The sequence below is a fragment of the Panthera onca genome, chromosome X (assembly GCF_046562875.1).
Source record: "Panthera onca isolate mPanOnc1 chromosome X, mPanOnc1 haplotype 2, whole genome shotgun sequence".
Classification (NCBI taxonomy): Eukaryota; Metazoa; Chordata; class Mammalia; order Carnivora; family Felidae; genus Panthera; species Panthera onca.
Genome location: NC_138357.1, coordinates 86,655,439 through 86,677,084, shown reverse-complemented (window position 1 = coordinate 86,677,084; position 21,646 = coordinate 86,655,439). Strand labels below are relative to the sequence as shown.

Here is a 21,646-nt window from a genome sequence, read left to right as displayed (position 1 = left end):
TTGAGCATCCAGCCGGTTCTTGATCTCGGCTCAGGTCGTGATCTCACAGTTTGTGGGATCAAGCCCTGCGTTGGGCTCTGTGCTGACAGCATGGAGCCTGCTTGGGATTCTCTTTCTCCCTTTGTCTCTGCCCCTCCCCTGTTCACAAGTGCTCTCACTCTCTTTCTCTCTCTCTCAAAAATAAATAAACTTCAAAAAAAAGGAGGGGCACCTGGGTAGCTCAGTTGGTTGGGCATCTGACTTTGGCTCGGGTCACCATCTTGCAGTCTGTGAGTTCGAGCTCCACGTCGGGCTCTGCAGTGACAGCTCAGAGCCTGGAGCCTGCTTCAGATTCTATTTCCATCTCTCTCTGCCCCTCCCCCGCTCTCACTGTGTCTTTCTGTCTCAAAAATAAAATAAAAACATAAAAAATAATTTTAAAAAAGGAATAAAAAGTGTGATTAGGATTTTTAGCTACCAGCTTTGATATACTATAACAAGATGTACCCTTCCCACTCTTCAAACTTTTAAGAGACATTTAGGACAAGCACAAGAAGTCAGATTCCACACTTTAGTGAGTAAAATTGGAGAATGTGTTCTCTATTGTGCCTCTGTCTAAGCTCAGGCCCAGGGCCATGCTATATCCCACAAAGCTGACCTCCAGCACTGGAACAGATTTTGGGATTCCAGAGTTTTCCTAAAAGAGAGGGGTAAGATAGTTGGTTGGTCAGATGCTGTGTCAGAATGCAGGAGGATGTTCAGAGACCACGTGATGAGGCAGATAAGTAAGGAATCAAAAGTGTGAGTCAAACAGGGCAGAAGTCTGAAGGATCATAGTCAGAGTTGGTAAAGATTGAGGGAAGCTGAGACACAGAATTCCTCAGTCAGCATGTGGTGCAAACTGGGGAAATGGCTGGTTAGAATATGATGCAGTGTAACCTCATCTTTGCTGTCATCCCTCACAAACATGACTTTGCTCTCTTTGTGAGCCTTTCTTTTGGCCAGAGAAGGGCCCCAGTCACTGGAATCACATAGGTACAGGCTACCAGGGGCTAGATGTGTGCTTGAAGAAGGCCTTAAGCTCTTCCATTTTGTGCCCGCTGCATACCACCAGGCCTGCTGCTTCCCTCTGAAGGGCTGGCATCTCCTGGAAGCCCTTGGTGGATCCCGATGAGCCCATTCCTCAGTCTCCTGGTTGTTGATATGGCTATGGGAGTGCAGGGGGTGAGGCCTTGTCCTGCTGCAATGGCAGGTAGGGGCTGCTGAGCTGGATCCTTGATCATCATGAATGGGCTGGCAGGAGGGCTATGGCTGAGCTTAGGGAGATTTGATTTGGTCCAAATGGAATGGGAAGAGCCCACCTGACCAGCTTCTAGACCCAAGGATCCTGGTGCTGAGTGGACTTGCCAATTTCCCTTTCTTTAGCCCAGTGAAGACTTGCAGACCACTAATGAGATGTCAGGGCCTGGATAAAGTAGACGTCAGACATCTCATTGTTGATAGTAGATATATTCTGAATGGGAACAGGCATAGAAGCAGAGAGCAAGCATAAGGAAATTCAGCGTCCTTAACGTTTTTGTGCTGCAGTTTCCTCATTTGTATGGTGAGAATAATATTAGTGCCGACCTCATCAGGGCGCTATGAAGTTTACATAAAATAGTAAAATACTTGTAAAATAGTGCCTGCATATAATAAACCATTGATGAATGTTAATTATTTCATTATAATTGTGTGTAAATTATAAATCATATCATGTCATTCCCTTGATAACTGCCCCCCAACCCCAAATGATTCTCACTGCAAGTGGGATAATATTCAAATCTCATACAATGGTCTGCAAGGCTTCAGGTGATTTGATTCCTGCCTGCACCTCTCTCCTCATCTTATATCACTCTCCTCCTTCTTGATCACCAAACTCCAGCCATTCTGGCCTTATTTTCATTTCTTAAAATTATGAAGCTTTTTTTACTCTCAGGACCTTTGCACTTGCTCTATACATTTATAACTGGACAAAAAAAAAAAACTTAAAAAAAGAGACACTAAAATCAAGAATCCATAAAGTCTGAGAATCTTAACTACCTAATAATTGTTTTTAATTTTTAAAATGTTTATTTATTTTTGAGAGAGAGAGAGAGAGACTGTGGGGGAGAGAGGGGCGGAGAGAGAGGGAGACACAGAATCTGAAGCCGGCTCCAGGCTCTGAGCTGTCAGCACAGAGCCTGATGCAGGGCTGGAACTCACCTAGCATGAGATCTTGCCCTGAGGCAAAGTCGGGTAGGATACTCAACCGACTGAGCCACCCAGGCATCCCAACTACATAATTATCTTAAACACCATAAGGTTAAAAAATGAAATAAAACACAACAGTCAAATGGGAAATGGGAAAAATATACTAGAGTATGACAGATGAAGGGCTAATAGCTTAGTGCTTAAGAATCCAAACTCTAGGTTCCGACTGCTGGGTTTGAATCCCAGGTCCATCATTTACTGTGTGATGTTGAGCATCAATCACTCAATCTCTCTGTGCCTCTATTTCCTCACCTGTAAAACAGTGATGATAACAACACCTACTTCCTAAAATTGTTGTAAGGGTTAAATCTCTTTAAGAAAGCAACTCTTGGCATACTTCAGGTGCCATACAACTGTTATTTATTATTGTTAGTAAGCAGCCAAAAATACCAGCAAAGGATGTGAACAGATACCTCACATGAACAGTGATACAAAATGGCCAATAAATATTTGAAAATATGGTCAACTTCACTCATAACTAAAAGCGTGCATTCGTTTATTTCACAAATATTTAAATATTTATCAAGTGCCAAAGATTCTTTGGGAATAGTGAACATCTTTCTCTTAGGGAGTTTACATTATAGTTATTTTTATATGTGTGTGTAATATTTAATATATCATGTGGTGATAGTATTTTGAAGACAAAGCAGAGATGAGGTGTTATTTTATATAGAGATCAAGGAAGGACTCTGAGATAAGGTGGCATTTAAGGAGTAATCTTAAGTAAGCGAGAAAGCCATAAGGATTTCTAGGGTAAGAGCTTTCTAAGCAGAGGAAACAACAAAGGCAGAGGCTTAGAAGCAGGAGCCAGCTTAGCTTATTCAAGGAAGAGCGGTAAATCCAGTTTGTTTGGGGCAAGGCTGAATTGATAGGAAGTGAGGTCTAAGAGACCGTGGTCAGATTCTCTAGGGCTTTAAAGGCTAGGATAAGGACTTGGGACATACTAGGAGTAAAATAGAAAGCTTGCCATCATTTAGAATTGTAATCACCTATACATGACTGGGATCCAAATAACAAAGGCTCAAATAGGATGATGTTTCAAGTGTGATATTGATTCTAAAACATAATCAACTGTAAGACATGCCATTGTTTTTTAAATTTAATTTTTTAGATCTTTATTTATTTTTGAGATAGAGAGAGAGACAGAGCATGAGTGGGGGAGGGACAGAGTGAGAGGGAGACACAGAATTTGAAGCAGGCTCCAGGCTCTGAGCTGTCAGCACAGAGCCTGACATGGGGCTTGAAATCATGAGTTGTGAGATCATGACCTGAACCGAAGTTGGACGCTTAACCGACTGAGCCACCCAGGCGCCCCAAGACATGCCATTATTATATGTACCATCAAGAAAGAAAAGAAAATGCTGCCAAGCAGAATCATAAACTGTCACTCAAAGATTTCAGAGATGTTGAAATATGAATGAAGAGATATACCTCTTAGAGTTGGTAAAAAATGGCATTTTTTTTTCTCATGTAAGAATAGGTCCAGAGGTAATCATTTCCTTGGTTGCAAGATGGCTACTCAGCTATAGTCATTATACCCTCATTTCCAGGAGGAAGAAGGGGAAACTAGGAGGGGGGGGGGGAATGCCTTTTATTCTTCTATATTAATTTTGTGAAAGTCTTCCCCTAAAAACTCATTGGAATTTTTATTGGCATTGCTTTGGATATGTAGATCAACTTGGAGAAAACTGTCTGATGCCCAATGTACAGTGCTAATCTGTAGATCAATATGTATTTACAGTCCCATTTATATTTCATAAAAAGGATAAATGTATACAGCATGCTTGTATTTCCTTAGAAAATTTCTGAAATGAGAAACTGTTAACAAGTGGTCATTTCAGGGGAATAGATTGGGTGTGATTGGCAGGGAAGAGAGGGACTTTAAATTTTCATGTTATGCCTTCTTGTAAACCTTTTTTTAAAAAACCACAGATATTGTACACATTACTTTTATAATAATAAATAGAAACCAGGAACCTTAAAAGTAGAGTGTGCATTAACCTGGGGACACAGGTAGACATTCCCCGGGGTAAATAAGCACTTAGAGTTTTAAGGGGATAAACTTCTTTATCCTCAAATTTCCTATTTCATATTTCCTAAAATTGATCTGCCAGAGAAGACACGTGGTGGCAGAATCAAGCTGATTCTTTCCATCTCCCCTTTCAAACTGGTTCTTTGTGCACTTTACAAAACAAAGCATTCCTTTTATCCATCCAGAATCTTACCTGGGTGCACTGCCCCGCAGTATAAAATCCTCAGGGCACCAGAGAGACACTTCCAAACATTGTTGTCAATGGTGAAGAAAAAAAAAATTGCTCTAACAAATGAATGGGGATCAAATGCTTTTGCAGTTCAGATGGCTTCCAGTGAAACCGAAGGATAACCCATTGGAGCTGTCAGCTGATAAATCAGGGAAAATAATTTTGAAGATAAATCATTGTATAATCCCCTCCCCCATAGATCTCTAAAGGAACTCAGAGACTTGAGTGACATTGCTAAAACAAACGTCCATTCCCATTTACTTATTTATATAACCGAGGTTTCTGTGTGCTAACATTTAGCCAAACAAAAAGTAGAAAGAGAATTGATGCTGAATCCTGTTTCATTCTAGCAATAAGCAATATTTACCCATGGAGACACCCACTAACTTTTTTCAAAGAAGGGATTTTCTATCTCTAATACATTTTAATTTTTATGTCGAATAATTACCTATCAAAATTTGTAATATATTTATAATTTTTGATCTATCATATTCTAATATTAATTGTCCTAATTCAAGCAGGAGTAAAATTTTTAAAAGATCTTATTTTTAAGTAATCTCTACACCCAACATGGGGCTCAAAGTCACAATCCTGAGATCAAGAATCACATGCTCCACTGACTAGGCCAGGCAGGTGCCCCAAGCAGGAGTAAATTTTTAAACAACCTTTAGAGCTTTAGGTTCACAGGAACATTTAAAAAGCATTTAAATAGCAAAATATATACATGCAAATTAAATAGCAAAATATATTTCCCTGCATGGAAATATAATAGGATTGTCAATAAAATAATTTCCAGTGCAAAAAAATATATTATTGGGGTAAAATTCTGTTAGAAGACTAAAATGGAATTGAGAACTTAGGGAGAAAAGGAAAAATTTACAACTTCCTACCATCAAGAACTCATTTATGAATTTTTAAAACAGATGATGGTGGCTCTCAAATCATTAAGGTATTTGGGTTTCCCTAGTTTCAGGTAAAATGGTGGCATAACAGTTTTGTTTGTGAATGTTAACATTTGTCAGAAATCACATTATTTGCAGCTGACGTTTTTGATGCAAAATTTTAGATGGCAACTTAAAAATGTGTGAAGGAGCACAAGGTTAAAAAATATTTTTTAAATGTTTATTATTTAGAGAGAGAGTGCAAGCGAGCACAAGCGGGAAGGGGGGGTAGGAGCAGAGAGAGAGGGAGAGAAAGAATTCCATGCTGACAGCACTGAGCCACCCTTGGGGCTAGAACTCACGAATCCTGAGATCATGATCTGAGCCGAAATCAAGAGTTGGACACTTAACCAACTGAGCCACCCAGGCACCCCCAAAAATATTTTTAAGAAAAAAATAGGACATAGCTCCACACTTGAAGGCCCCAAGGTGTCCCTTCTGATCATAGTTCTCATCTGTCCTCAAGAAAGAATCGCTCTCCTGACTCTTCTCATAATCATTTCCCTGCTTTTCCTTACATTTTGACTATTTGTTTCTGCATTCTAAAGCAATGTGGTTTAGCAAACAAACAGAAAAACCAGAGACAGACTCATAAATACAGAGAACAAACCGGTGGTTGCCAGAGAGGAGGGGGGTGGGGGGATGGGTGAAATAGGTGAAGGGGATTAAGAGGCACAAATCTCCAGTTATAAAATAAGTAAGTCACAGGGGATGAAAAGTACATGATAGAGAACATAGTCAATAACATTGTAATAACTTTGTATGGTGACAGATGGTAACTGTATTTATCACTGAGAACACTATGTAATGCATAGAATTGTATCATTATGCTGTACCCCTGAAACTAACATAACGTTGTATGCCAGCTATACTGCAAAAAAAGAGATGAAAAAATATTTTAGAGTGTATTTTGATATAAACTGATAGTTTTATGTATGTTTATACAAAATAAATATCCCAGGAAGTGTCATATACTCTTTTGCCACCTTGTGGTCAGAACTGTGTTCAACCCCAGGTGCCCCGGCTGCATGAGGAGGGGTCTCACCTTAAGTCAGCCCCTTCTGCTAGCCTTCAGTCAGGTCGCTGTGAGACAGACACGGTGACACTTGCGCAGGACTGAACTGAGACACAGGCAAGCAAGTGTAAAGCATGAAAAGGATTAGGCTGTCACCCCCACCCCCACCCCTGAACGTGATTCACGTCAAAAGCAACATGCAATCAGGAAAGAAATGTAAGGAAGTACAACAAAATTCTGACTTTTCTCATGGGGGCTACTTAAAAAAAAATCAAATGTCAAACTGTTTCCGATATTTTTTTCTTGATTCTTTTGTTTTTGGTGCCTATTCTCTGCTGGTGACCTAGACACTTCCTTAGTCTGCCCTGATTGGGGAACCCAGCCCTGATTGTGGCCCTGGGGCAAGTTTGTTTGGTTCAGTGCTGCCCATAGCCCCTAGTACAACACCTGGCTCTGGGTTGGAGCTTTTGAAAACACATTTGCTAAGTGAATGATGGCAAAGCCATCCCCCCCCTCCCCCGTTCCAGAACCTCCTGGACACGTGGGCTTCTGCTGGAGGTTGGATAATAAAGTAGTCAGGTTGCTTTGGTTAGTCTTCAGGGGTAGACAGTCTTAGGTACATAGAGATCTTTAGGTCTCTTTGATATCTGTCACTCTGGGGAGGTGGGATGGAGTACCTCCCCCTCCTCCCTCCAGTTCATGACCTCAGGCATTTTTAGCAGCAGCATTAGGAGCAGGAGCAGGATTTCTTCAGTGGGTATGCTAGTTGCAGTTCCTCTGGTTGCAGGTCACAAAGGGCAGGCATTTATTGGAAAGATGCTGGGGTGCTTCAAGGAATTGAAGCAAGAGTTGGCTTTGGAAGGCAGGGCACCATGGCAGCTCTGGGGGACCTTAGCTGTATGGGAGCCAAGCATCTCATTCTCCTTAAGGGCGCATAATTCTTGACAACCAAGTCTCGCTGCTAACTCCAGGAAGCTTAGGCACCACCTCTTCCCAGCAGGAAGGGGCCGGCTGAGAGGTGATGTCCAGTGCCAACCAAGGAGAAGTCTGCTAGGGTAAACTCAGGCAGCACAGCCCCATAGCCAGACTGTGTATACGGGGTCAAGGCCAGCCATTATGGGACTCAGGAAACTGACTCTTCCTAGAACACTGGCTATCTACCTCTTCTGAGCCCCCTCCTGACTCCCTGGGACCAGCACCTGTGGCCACTTTCCACTGCCAGCAGCTCAGTGCAGGAGGTCTCAGACCCAGGCCCGCCCCCTCCCCCTGCTGGCTGCTACAACTACGAAGCTGCTCCCCACCCCCTACTCCCACCTGCTGCCTATCGGGGGCTCTCTGCCAGACTTGGGGGTCTTGGGGCGGTGTCTTCCCCTTTCTCAGCGGTAGGGGAGGTGCCAGCAGTAGGCATGGCCTGTCCCTTCTGGTGCCCCCGGGCGGCTCAGCGTCTGCTGGGGCAGAGGGCATACTGCCAAACCCTCATCCCACCCGCGGCCTTTGGAGCCCGAGGAGTTGAGGAGCAGGCATAGATTCTGCAGAGCACCAATAAGATGGGCAAAAGGGATGTGCCTCTCCGGGCCCAGCAACCTTGGGAGCTCTGCCTCTCCGGATGTGGGGTCCAGGCCCGCCCCCAGAATGGACCTGGTCCTTATCTGTGAGGACAGGACCTGGGGTGGGAGGGAGCCTGGGACAGGGCTGGGGGCAGGCTCAGCTGTAGGGATGATGGCCTATCATGGTTTCCGACTGCTCCTGAGGACCTGGCCTCTGAGGGGACATTTCACAGCCCCAGAGAGCTTTCTGGACTTTACTATTCCTCCGTCCCCGGCCCCGCAGCGCTGGGGGAAGCTGCATGGACGAAGGGAAGGACGGGGAAAGGGGAGGAGACGATGAAGGGGGTCAGAGCTGCGATTGGAGCTGAGAACTGGAAGCGCCTCAAAGAGACTGCGCGGTCCCCGCCCCCCTTCCCGCCAGCCTCAATGAATTAGAGCTGTGTTTCCCAAACTTGCCTGATCATAAGAATCCTCCCGGGCCCTAGTTAAAGATACAGGTTCCGGAGCACCTCCCTTCGCGATTCTGATTCAGTACGTCTGCGGGTGGAGCCGAGGAATCTGTAATTTTAACACGCTCCCCACGTGATTCTCGTGAACAAGCAAGTTTGGGAAATACTGAATTAAAGGAAACGGGGCCTGGCTGCTGAAGCGGCCTCCGCTAGGGGGCTACTTCGGGAGGATTCCCGGGGGGCGTCGCCTGCTTCCGCCGCCGCCTCCTTCAGTGAAAGTCCCTTTTGGGTCCAGCTGTCACAGCCACCGCGCTCCCTCAGGCCGGGCGGGGGACACCCCAGGTCTGCGTGGCCCCCGCGCCGCCACGCCCAGTGGCCGCCCGAGCCCTGCGAGCAGGGGGAGGAGCCGCCGCCAGTGGAGGCGGAGGAGGTAGAGGAGGCGGAGACGGCGGAGACGGCGGAGAAGGCGGAGAAGGCGGAGAGGAAGGTGGAGGCGGAGGCGAAGGTGGAGGGGAAGGTGGAGGCGGCGGGGAAGGTGGAGGCGGCGGGGAAGGTGGACACCGCCGGGAACGTGGAGACAGCGGAGGGTCTGGGCCGCCAGGCTGAGCTCAAGCTGGAGCCCGAACCCGAGCCCGTACCGGAGGCGGAGCAGGAGCCGAAGGGGGAGCCGAAGCAGGAGCTGGAGGATGAGAACCCAGCGCGGAGCGGCGGTGGCGGCAGCAGCGACGAGGTTCCTCCCCCCACCCTTCCCTCCGAACCCCCGCGGCCCCCCGATCCCTCTCCGCGGCGCAGTCGTGCCCCCCGCCGCCGACCCCGGCCGCGGCCACAGACCCGGCTCCGTACCCCGCCGCAGCCTAGGCCACGGCCCCCGCCCCGGCCCCGGCCCCGGCGCGGCCCTGGGGGCGGATGCCTGGATGTGGATTTCGCTGTGGGTCCACCAGGCTGTTCCCACGTGAACAGCTTTAAGGTGGGAGAGAACTGGAGGCAGGAACTGCGGGTGATCTACCAGTGCTTCGTGTGGTGTGGAACCCCAGAGACCAGGAAAAGCAAGGCAAAGTCGTGCATCTGCCATGTGTGTGGCACCCATTTGAACAGACTTCACTCTTGCCTTTCCTGTGTCTTCTTTGGCTGCTTCACAGAGAAACACATTCATGAGCACGCCGAGACAAAACAACACAACTTAGCCGTAGACCTTTATTATGGAGGTATATACTGCTTTATGTGTAAGGATTATGTATATGACAGAGACATTGAGCAAATTGCCAAAGAAGAGCAAGGAGAAGCTTTGAAATTACAGGCCTCCACCTCAACCGAGGTTTCTCACCAGCAGTGTTCAATGCCAGGACTCGGTGAGAAATATCCAACCTGGGAGACAACCAAACCCGAGTTAGAACTGCTGGGACACAACCCAAGGAGAAGAAGAATCACCTCCAGCTTTACCATCGGTTTAAGAGGACTAATCAATCTTGGCAACACGTGCTTTATGAACTGCATCGTCCAGGCCCTTACCCATACTCCGATCCTGAGAGATTTCTTCCTGTCCGACAGGCACAGATGTGAAATGCCAAGTCCTGAGTTGTGTCTGGTCTGTGAGATGTCTTCGCTTTTCCGGGAGTTGTATTCTGGAAACCCATCTCCTCACGTTCCTTATAAATTACTGCACCTGGTATGGATACATGCTCGCCACTTAGCAGGATACAGGCAACAGGATGCCCACGAGTTCCTCATTGCCGCGTTAGATGTCCTGCACAGGCACTGCAAAGGTGATGATGCCGGGAAGGCTGCCAACAATCCCAACCACTGTAACTGCATCATAGACCAAATCTTCACAGGTGGCCTGCAGTCTGATGTCACCTGTCAAGCCTGCCATGGCGTCTCCACCACCATAGACCCATGCTGGGACATCAGTTTGGACTTGCCTGGCTCTTGCACCTCCTTCTGGCCCATGAGCCCAGGGAGGGAGAGCAGTGTGAATGGGGAAAGCCACATACCAGGAATCACCACCCTCACGGACTGCTTGCGAAGGTTTACCAGGCCAGAGCACTTAGGTAGCAGTGCCAAAATCAAATGCGGTAGTTGCCAAAGCTACCAGGAATCTACCAAACAGCTCACGATGAATAAATTACCTGTTGTTGCCTGTTTTCATTTCAAACGGTTTGAACACTCGGCCAAACAGAGGCGCAAGATCACTACATACATATCCTTTCCTCTGGAGCTGGATATGACACCATTTATGGCCTCGAGTAAAGAGAGCAGGATGAATGGACAGTTGCAGCTGCCAACCAATAGTGGAAACGATGAGAATAAGTATTCCTTGTTTGCTGTGGTTAATCACCAAGGAACCTTGGAGAGTGGCCACTACACCAGCTTCATCCGGCACCACAAGGACCAGTGGTTCAAGTGTGATGATGCCGTCATCACCAAGGCCAGTATTAAGGACGTTCTGGACAGTGAAGGGTATTTACTGTTCTATCACAAACAGGTCCTGGAACATGAGTCAGAAAAAGTGAAAGAAATGAATACACAAGCCTACTGAAGCGACACAGACCTACCTGTAATGGAAGATGACAACACCTATACTACAACTGGCTTCGAGATTTAAAGGACCTACTTGCATGGCCCATGGGCCTGACAGAGTAAGAATTGAACAGTACCCAGTGTCTAAAAGGTCCTGGTTGGAAGAGAAGTAGACGGGGCGGGAGAAGAGGCTCTAATCTAAACAGTCACTTAAAGGAGAATTCAATGGCAGGAATGCTCTAGGTGGGGAAGGCAGGAGCAGGGAAATCCTGACACTGGTACATATCCTATATTCCTCCAAAAGATTGTGTGGGAAAGTGTGGGGTGGGAGGGGGGTGGTTTGGGGGGGGGGTGTGCCCTTGTAACTGTAAAACATCTTTCTCCATGGGTGTTTCAGCTTCAACTGACCAATCACATAACAGTTATATGTTTGAAGGGGGAGGAGAAAAGTCTATACAAATGTAGCCCATTACATATATGGGTCTGAAAGCAGAAAAGTGGAGGAGGCAAGGATATCTCATTGACAAACACCTTTGCCAGTTTCTTTGTATTCGTGATTTTTGTGCTATTAAATGCAGTATTAAAAAAAAAGAAAATCCCACGAGGCTAGTGAAAGGTGAAGAAGGAAGGGGGCTTGTATAAGGGGAGCAATTGCTCCAAATGTAGAGAAGACAAAAAAAAAAAAATACTGTAAGATAAGCAACCAACACAGACAGGCCTCAGCTAAGAGTATAGTGTGTGAGTGTTTAAAAAAAAAGCTGTATGATATACTTGAGCAAATCAATGAACCTCTTTGCGATTGTTTTCTCATCTGTACAATGCAGATAATTCCTACCTTAAAGGGTTATTGTTAAAGATTAAATGATATAAAATGTGTCTAAGTATAAAGTAAAAGGCTTGGAACTTTGTAGGGGCTCAGTAAACGTTTGTTGGATCTGAAACTTCTTCGGACCAGGACCAGAATGCATCAGAGGTGAGGGTTGGTCCAACCTGAGACCCATGGACAGAATGGACACACCTCGTGTCACATGCAGTCACTCACACACATACACACACATGCACACACACTTAACGACTCCCTCCCCAACACTGTCTACTTGGAGCCCCAAGGCAATGGATTCCACCTTTGTCCCTATGTAAGGGCATCACAACCAGTGCCACACCAGGGCGTGGGGGGAGAACTACAACTGTCTCCCAAAGGCCTTCTGTCCATTTGGAAGACCATCCTGTTGTTTCCATGACTAAGCACCCTGATGAGGGGACTCTCAGGACCAGTAGGCTGCCAGGCCTCTGAATGAGGGTGTTTGCTAGTCTTTGCCTTCCACAAGCATTATGTGTGGGCTGTCACATTCACCTGCAGGCCTGGATCAGTTGAAAGACTATTTTCCAAAGCTCACTGGTCCACCAGCCCAAGGAGATCGATGGAGTGGCACATTGGCCTCTTCCCTGATTCTCCCAGAGGGCAGAGCAGCCTGCAGAGGGCTAAGCTAGAACAGATGGGATGTGCCCAGGAGGGGGTAAGCATTGATGGTTCCTTCTTTTCTCCCCGGCATCAGGTACAAAAGTATCTATAACCTAGAAAATCTTTGTGGGGAGGGGGGAGACTATCACACCCATGGGGCTTGGATCCACTGGCTCTGGTAAAAGGCTGGCCCCCCCACCCCCACCTACAGGGCTTCCCAAATCTACTTCATGTTCTACTCATTTGGAAAATATATGTTTATGAATGTGGTTGGGGATGCATCCCCAGCTAGCTCATAGATGTGCTTTAGGACAGGGGTTGTGTCTCCTCTTGGACCCTAGGCTGCACACTCAGCCCCTAGCACAGTTCCTGGCGCATAGTAAGTAGACAGTCAAAACACGTACCAGATGAATCAATGAACCAATGCACCTTCCTTTCATAAGCAAAATTTTGCCACCACCCGGGGCCCAAGATCCTCAAAATATATAAAAGTGTTACCTTTGGTATCTTGGAGGAAGGGGGAGATCCAGGGATGAGTGGCCTCAGGTGCCACTTGGCAAATCAGTGCGGGTATCTGATTATTTTTTTGGGATGTGTCTGGTAGGGCTGCCTGGGAAGACAGCCATGTCCTCGTTCCTCCTCTCTGCCATAGGTAGCGTTCAGTAAGGCATGTGCCACCAGATTCTGACTGCTTGCAGAAACTGTCTTTGACATTTTTAAGCTTTTTTATTTGGAAATATTTTAAACTTAGAGGAAAGTTGCAAAAATAAAAATAGTATAAAGAACATCTGTATGCCAGATTCACCTATTGCTAACAGTTTTTACCCCATTTACTTTATTTACATGAATGCACACCCTCATAAGTGTGTGTGTGTGTCTGGACCATATGATGGTAGATTACATGCATCATAGCCCTTCATGACTAATGTACTTCATGCATTGCCTAAAGATAGGCATGTTCTCTATATCACGGTATAGTTAAGAGCTTCAGTAAATTTCACATTGATGCAATACTAGTATCTAATCTACCATTAGCACTTCAAATTTATCTGCTGGCACAATGATGTCCTTTACAGCATTTCCTTCTCCATCGTAGGATCTGGTCTAGGGTGAGGTATTGCTTTTAGTTGTCAGGTTTCACCTGGAACATTTCCACAAACTTACTTTGTCTTGTATGGCATTAGCATTTTTAATAGAATGCTCCTCATTTTGGGTTTGTCTGATACAGAAACTGTCTTTTAAATACCCTGCACTCAGGAATAGTTCTAAGAGATATGAATGGCGCGAGACTGCTGAAGCTGACCTCCCTGTCTCCGCTGGTGGAAGGCACAGACCACCAGAGGGAGCAGCTGTGCCTGGCACCTCCTGATTGAAGCACGCACCACCTCTGGGAAACACCATTGTCCCTCAGCAACAGGGGAGCCATTCAAGCCCAGCCCAATGCCCCTACCTGTCACCAACCCCCAAATTGAGCCATGGAGTGTAACAACAGCAGCCAGGGCCTGCTTTCAGATCACACCACCGTGGGACCCAGGGAATCATGTATTCAGCAGGTATGTGTTACCTTGAGCCCAGGTGGAGATTCAGGCATGTCTGGCACATTGGGCAGGCACCTCCATGGTGGGGCCTTTAGGGGGATCAGAACGGAATGTCCTTGGCACCTTTACCAACATTTGCATGGGGGGCACAAGGAGGGGAGCAGGGAAGGGGTTAAGTACTTCTTAAACAGCTTCATGGGCAGAGTACGTGAAGATGGGGCCCCGAATAAGGAAAAACACAGGAGATGTCAAAAACAGAGTGGTTTGTGACTTACTGGGAACTTTCAGACACAATTGGGGTATTTTACATGATTCCTGGAATTCCCGTGTGAGCAGATGTGGGCAAGAGCTGATGAAATTTAAGCTAATTTTTAACTGAGACTCCCACAAGCTGTCATCAGCCAGCCAGGGAAACTCAGTTCCCATGTACATTTATGATCGGGGCCCAGAAGGGCATGGGCAAAAAATGAGTGCTCACGACTGGGGTCTTATCCACCCACAGAGCTCAGAATGAGGGAACATTCTGAGCTCTCTTTCACCCATCATACATGCCTTATATGTATGTAGGTTTTTTTGGCCTAACCCGGTTGAAAATTCAGAAGGCTACTACTTCCCATTTCCTGGAGTAGCCGAATGCTGAAACTTATTTTGGCCCACAGTTCACATACTTAACTGCCTCACTTCTTCCCCATCCACAGGGAATCCTGATCAGGGATGCCATCAACCAAGAGGTCTTTTCCAATCAAGAAACAGAGTGGCCCCCACACAACTCATGTTGTCATAATGCAGTAGACCTGATGCCAGGAACCCGTGTTTGCACCAAATGTACACTCACACCCAGAAGTGAAGGCCTAGGTCCTCTGAAAGTATGAAGTTCAGCGCCCACAGCGTACGTCATTATACACTGTCCTTTCCCTGTAGTTGACCCAATACCATTTTTTTTAAACTCATGTATCAAAGTATGTCAGATATATAGGAAAATGCACATATCATAAGGGTACAACTTGATGAATTTCTAGAAAATGAACAGAACCCTGCAAACAACATCCAGATCAAGAAACAGAACATTATCCATAAGTCAGGCTCCACTTCTGCTTCCTTCTAGTCAATAACCCCAAAAAGCAAACCCTATCCTGACTTCTTTCACTGTAGATCAGTGTTGCCTTTTTTATGCCTTCTATAAAAGGAATGGTTCAGTATGTTTACTTTTGTGTCTGGCTTCTTGGCTCAACATTTATGAGCTTCAGCTATGAAGTCTTTTTGTCACAAAAAATTATGAGGAATGTCATTATTTCTGTCTAATGAACCAAAAGTAAGAATCCATACTCTTTCTAGTGATTTCTGACATTGAGTCAATTCAAAGGGACATAGGCCATTGCAAAGTTAGACCTTGAGAGTGTCTAATCTCAGCTATAAGAAAATGGTGGATGGAAAATAACCTTCCAGAGAATCTTGGGATATTTAAGTACCCCAGAAATGTTAATCTTGGGTTCTGTTCTAATAATCTTGGACCCCAGCCCTGTTCCAGTAGCTCCTGAATGGGATACTCTTTTCTAGTAAATCCTCAAACTTTAACGTGTAGCAGAGTCACCTTGAGGGCTTATTAATCCATAGATGCCTGGGTCCTGCCCCTAGAATTTCTGATTTCGGTAGATTGGGGATGGGGGCTTGAGAATTTGCATTTCTAACAAATTCCCGAGTGATGCTTTAGGTTCTGGGATCACACTTTGAGAACCAGTGTTCTATTCAGTTTGTTTTCGCACTGTGGTACTCGGAGCCCAAGGAGGCTATGAAGGTGCTCCAGGGAGCATCTTGGAGAGCATCTTGGGGAGCAAGGGGGTAGGTAAATTTTTCTTACCTTTTTTAATGTTTATTTATTTTTGAGAGAGAGACAGAGTGAGAGCGGAGGAGGGGCAGAGAGAGAGGGAGACACAGAATCTGAAGCAGGCTCCAGGCTCCAAGCTGTCAGCACAGAGCCCGATGGGGGGCTCAAACTCTCAAAATTACAAACTGCAAGATCATGACCTGAGCCCAAGTTGGACGCATAACTGACTGAGCCACCCAGGTGCCCCAAGGGGTGGCTAAATTGGTGAAGATCAGGAACTCTTTTTTTAAATGTTTATTTATTTTGACAGGGGGAGGAGCAGAGAGAAAGAGAGAGAGAGAGAGAGAGAATGAGAGAGAAAATCCCAAGCAGGCTCTGTGCTGTCAGCACACAGCCTGATGCAGGGTTTGAACTCATGAACCATGAGATCATGGCCTGAGCTGAAATCCAGAGTCAGATGCTTAACTGCCTGAGCCACCTGGGTATCCTAAATATGAAGAACTCTTAACCTCACTTTAACCAGAGCAGCTCTCTTCTTACTTATTTTATATTGTGGAATTCCAAATAATATTTTTTTAAATTCCAAGTAATACTTGAAGCAAAAGTTCTGCTACTAAAATTTTTAAAAGTTGGAAATCACTGTGCTAAGGAATTGTAGCCCCTGGGAGAATGATGTATTTGAACTACATGGGTGGCCTATCTGGAAAATAATCCAACATGCTACAGAGACCTGGCCTCCTATATGCCCTTAATCTAGATGGTCCTGCAGGGAACTTAATTTCCTTGGAACTTAAAGAAGTACATATTTATGAGGATGAAAGTGATAAGGGAAAATGCTTAATTATAAATAAGGTGCATATATATAAAGTATGTTATTTTTTTTCTGGCAATATAGCATGCTAAGATGACGTGAATAGCACTCCCCAACTATACACACATATTAACACTAGATAATCTATAACACAAATTTTAATTTATAGGTGACCTTAAAAAATATAAAATCAGGGGCGCCTGGGTGGCTCAGTCAGTTAAGCGTCTGGATTTGGCTCAGGTCATGATCTCACGGTTCGTGGGTTTGAGCCCTGCGTCGGGCTCTGTGCAGACAGCTTAGAGCCTGGAGCCTGCTTTGGATTCTGTGTCTCCCTTTCTCTCTGACCCTCCCCTGCTCACATTCTGTCTCTGTCTCTCTCTGAAAAGTAAATAAAACTTAAAAAAAATTTTTTTTTAAATATAAAATCACCAGAGTAACAAAAAGAAAAATTAAAGCCAGGTGAGTAATTGTAAATGGACACTATAATAGCCCATTATGGTGCTGGTCCCAGGTATCAGACACTAGTGGCTAGGGGCTTAGACCTGGTAATATCATGCCCATGCAGGAACTCACAACACAGCCTCAAGTCCACAAGAGGCAGAGAAGCTGTGACTGAAACCTCTGGATAAAGCCCCTAGTAGCTTCTCTGTTAAAACTGGTTTGGAAAGTGAGTAGTGAAAAGTCTTATGCTCTCTCTGGAGCTACCATAAGAAATGAACACCCCAGGCTTATGTTATATATGGAGGTGGGGTCAAAATTTACCCTCTTGTGTGCTATGGAAACCACATGCGGAAAAATTAAAGTGAAAATGGGAGCAGAACCATTCAAATCTCTAGAACCCCAGCGAGAGCAAATGTACATTTTTATAATCCAGGGCACATGGAACCTCACAGAAAAAGACAATATCTGCTGAATATGGGTTCAGAAACGAACAATAGAAATATACTTGCAGAAGAAATGATACACCATGAAGGAGAGTCACCAGGTGGCACAAGGAATAGAATTAGTATCCCCAAGAAATACTGATGAGAACTACTAGTCTTTTCTTGAGAGTGAAATAAGGACATTTTCAGAAAAAACAAACCTAATAAAGTGTAGCAATAATAGACTGTCACTAGAATAACTATTGAAAGATATACTTCAGGAAGAAGGTAATTGAAATCAGGAAGAAGGGGTGAACAGGAGGCAAGGAAGAGTGGACAAAAACTGACAAATGTCGGGAAATCGAAGTAGGTGTTAAGTATATAAAACAATAACATGGAGGTATAAAAACAAGCTGGCACCAAACAATGGAGCACAAAAACATCTAAGACAGTGGGAGACTATTAATATTTAAAGCATTCTGAAGCTCTTGTGTTGTTTGGAAGAAGGGTAGGGATATTTGAACCTGAATTTGGACCTTGTTAAGTCAAGTATAAATGTTTAAACATTTAAGAATATGGGCTTCTAGTTTCTGGCAATGGCAGGCTTGGTTATTTGATTCAACTTCTCTATTGAAGTAATGAAGTATGCTGGATAAAATCCTTCAAAACCACTTTTTTTAAAAAAAATATTTACTTTTGAGAGAGAGAGTGCACGTGAGTTGGGAAAAGGGGCAGAGAGAGAGAGGGACAGAGAGAACCCCAAGCTCCACTAACAGCACAGAGCCTGACTCTTGGGGCTCGATCTCACCAACCCTGAGATCATGACCTGAGCTGAAATCAAGAGTCAGACGCTTAATTGACTGAGCCACCCAGGCGCCCTGTAAACTTTTTTAAATAATTTTTTTCAATGTTTATTTTCGAGAAAGAGAGAGAGAGAGAGAGAGAGAGAGAGAGAGAGAGTACATGTGTGCACACACAAGTAGGGGAGGGGCAGAGAGAGAGGGGACAAAGGATCTGAAGCAGGCTCTGGGCTGACAGCCCAGAGCTGGATGCGGGACTCGAACTCATGAACTGTGAGATCATGACCTCAGCCAAAGTCAGACGCATAACTGACTGAGCCACCCAGGTGCCCCTCAAAACCACTTTAAAAGGACTAAAGAGCCAAGAGGACAGAGGAAAATGTCCAGGCCAAATTTGGATGAAAGCTTGTAACCAGACAGGTAAGCAGAATATTGGTGCACCAAAGCAATTTGCTCTGAGCATATTTGCCTACATTGCCCACCTGAGCATTGATTCAATGGCCACATAGGGCTAGAGAGAGAGAAGTTAAGGCTTAGGGGCAGCCCAAGGTAGGAGTTTAATAAAAGAACCTCTCCACATTGAGCTGAGACCCCAATGGGCTACATCCACTGCATAAGGGCCAACCAGAATGAACATGCCTATTCCCAGCAATCCCAGAGAACTGTACTGAACGGCTGCCTTGACACCAAGCAGAACTCTCTTGCTTAAAATAAAAGGGGGGGGGGGTAAAAGGAGGGAGTGCATATACCTTTTTGAATTAAGTGTTTTCATTTTCTTTGGGCAAATGCCCAGCAGTGCCATAGCATCCTATGGTATCTTTATTTTTAAGTTTTTGAGGCAACTCTGTACTATTTTCCACAGTGGCTGTACCAATTTACAATCCCACCAATTTACAGTTTACATCCCCACCATGAGGGTTCCTTTTACTCCACATTCTCACCAATACCTGTTGTTTCTTGTGTTTTTGAGTCTGGCCACTCTGGCAGGTGTGAGGTAATATCTTATGGTTTTGATCTGCATTTCCCTGATGATGAGTGATGTTGAGCATCTTTTCATGTGTCTGTTGGCCATTTGTATGTCTTCTTTGGAGAAAGGTTTATTCATGTCCTCTGCCCATTTTTAATTTTTAATTTATTTTTTATGTTTATTTTTTAAAAAAGATTCTCCATTAAGTTTATTTTGCAAACATTTTGTATTTTATATTTTATTGGCTTACATGGTTACAAGGAGAAAAATGTATGCAATTTTAAACACTGAACTATTTATCATTTTAATATGAATTCATATATACTTTATGTTTATTTCTTTTTAATTTAATTATTTATTTAAATTTTATTTTTTAAATTTACATCCAAATTAGCATATATCATATAACAATGATTCCAGGAGTAGATTCCTTAGTGCCCCTTACCCATTTAGCCCATCCTCCCTCCCACAACCCCTCCAGTAACCCTCTGTTTGTTCTCCATATTTAAGAGTCTCTTATGTTTTGTCCCCCTCCCTGTTTTTATATTAGTTTTGCTTCCCTTCCTTTGTGTTCATCTGTTCCAGGTCTTAAAGTCCTCATATGAGTGAAGTCATATGATATTTGTCTTTCTCTGACTAATTTTGCTTAGTGTAATACTTTCCTGTTCCATCCACGTAGCTGTAAATGACAAGATTTCATTCTTTTTGATTGCTGAGTAATATTCCATTGTATATATATACCATATCTTCTTTATCCATTCATCCGTCAATAGACATTTGGACTCTTTCCATACTTTGGCTATTGTTGATAGTGCTGCTATAAACATTGGGGTGCATGTGTCCCTTTGAAACAGCACACCTGTATCCCTTGGATAAATGCCTAATAGTGCCATTGCTGGGTCTAGGGTAGTTCTATTTTTAGTTTTTTGAGGAACCTCCATACTGTTTTCCAAAGTGGCTGCACCAGCTTGCATTGCTACCAACAATGCAAAAGAGATCCTCTTTCTCCACATCCTCGCCAACATCTGTTGTTGCCTGAGTTAATGTTAGCCATTCTGACAGGTGTAAGATGGTATCTCATTGTGGTTTTGATTTGTATTTTCCTGATGATGAGTGATGTTGAGCATCTTTTCATGTGTCTGTTGGCCATCTGTATGTCTTCTTTGGAAAAAGGTTTATTCATGTCCTCTGCCCGTTTTTAATTTTTAATTTATTTTTTATGTTTATTTTTTTAAAAAGATTCTCCAGTAATTTTATTTTGCAAACATTGTGTATTTTATGTTTTATTGGCTTACACTGTTTTAAGGAGAAAAGTGTATACAACTTTGAACACTGAACTACTTATCATTTTAATATGAATTCAGATATACTTTATGTTTATTTCTAGTTGACCTTCAAGTTGCAGCAGCTCATGAGTTTAGCATAAGTATTCTTTATTTTGTATTTTTTATTCTTTTATTTTTTAATTTTAATTTTATTTTTATTATTTTTAAAGATAATTTATTGTCAAGGTAGCTAACATACAGTGTATACAGTGTGCTCTTGGTTTCAGGGGTAGATTCCCGTGAAGTATAAGTATTCTTGCCATCCCATCCCACTTAGTCAAAGAGTTCAAGATACATATACAAAACACACATGTAAACAGACAAAAGCCTTTGCAAAGTAAACAAATCTTTTATAATGTAAATAACTGTTCCTTTTTGGAACTTTCTACATGCAGTTCATGTCTTTTCTGAAACTGAGATAGTCACACTTATTAGACACAATCTTTATAAAGCAAAGTGTTTATCACTATGCAAACTCAAGTAATTCTTGAGAGCAACATCTTTTTTATTGATCTAAAAAGAATGGAGTGTGGAAGGCCAAAGAGGAAAAATCACTTCAAATGATCAAAACAGAAGAGGACTGAAAATAATATACCTAATCGTGTACGGAGTAAAATTTTAGGTATAGATTCTATTGAAAATATTGATATTCAAAGGAATAGCTTTGGACCCATTGCCAACACTTAGATTTTTTTCAGTTAATTAAAACCAAGCATGTTGTTTTTATTTAGGAAGATACATTAAGTCTTTTTTAAAAATATATATATATTTTTTTATTTTTGAGAGAGACAGAGAGTGTGAGCAGGGGAGGGGCAGAGAGAGAGAGAGAGGGAGACAGAGTATCCAATTGGCTGGGTCTCCACACTGACAGCAGTGAACCTGATGCAGGAATTGCAAGATCACTACCTGAGCCAAAGTCAGTCACTCAAAGGACTTGGCCACCCAGGTACCCCAGGAAGATACATTAAGTCTTTGAAGTAAGAATGAAAGGGTTGTACAATTTAATTTCTACATAAACGATTGTTTGAATATACAAAGTATCAAATATAAACAGTAG

At 43.9% G+C, this 21,646-nt stretch overlaps 1 protein-coding gene and 1 long non-coding RNA gene across 2 annotated transcripts; both read left to right on the top strand.

The window, feature by feature from the left end:
* The first annotated feature begins 9,459 nt into the window (after positions 1–9,459).
* On the top strand, positions 9,460–13,216 carry USP27X (ubiquitin specific peptidase 27 X-linked). Its single transcript, XM_081794341.1, has one exon. The coding sequence runs from the start codon at positions 9,701–9,703 to the stop codon at positions 11,015–11,017; it is 1,317 nt and encodes a 438-aa protein (XP_081650467.1). The 5' UTR covers positions 9,460–9,700; the 3' UTR covers positions 11,018–13,216.
* Positions 13,217–13,619: 403 nt separating this feature from the next.
* On the top strand, positions 13,620–15,203 carry LOC145713924 (uncharacterized). The gene is made up of 2 exons (XR_014136728.1): positions 13,620–14,013; positions 14,697–15,203. It is a non-coding gene; the product is annotated as an uncharacterized LOC145713924 (long non-coding RNA).
* The last annotated feature ends 6,443 nt before the right edge of the window (positions 15,204–21,646 follow it).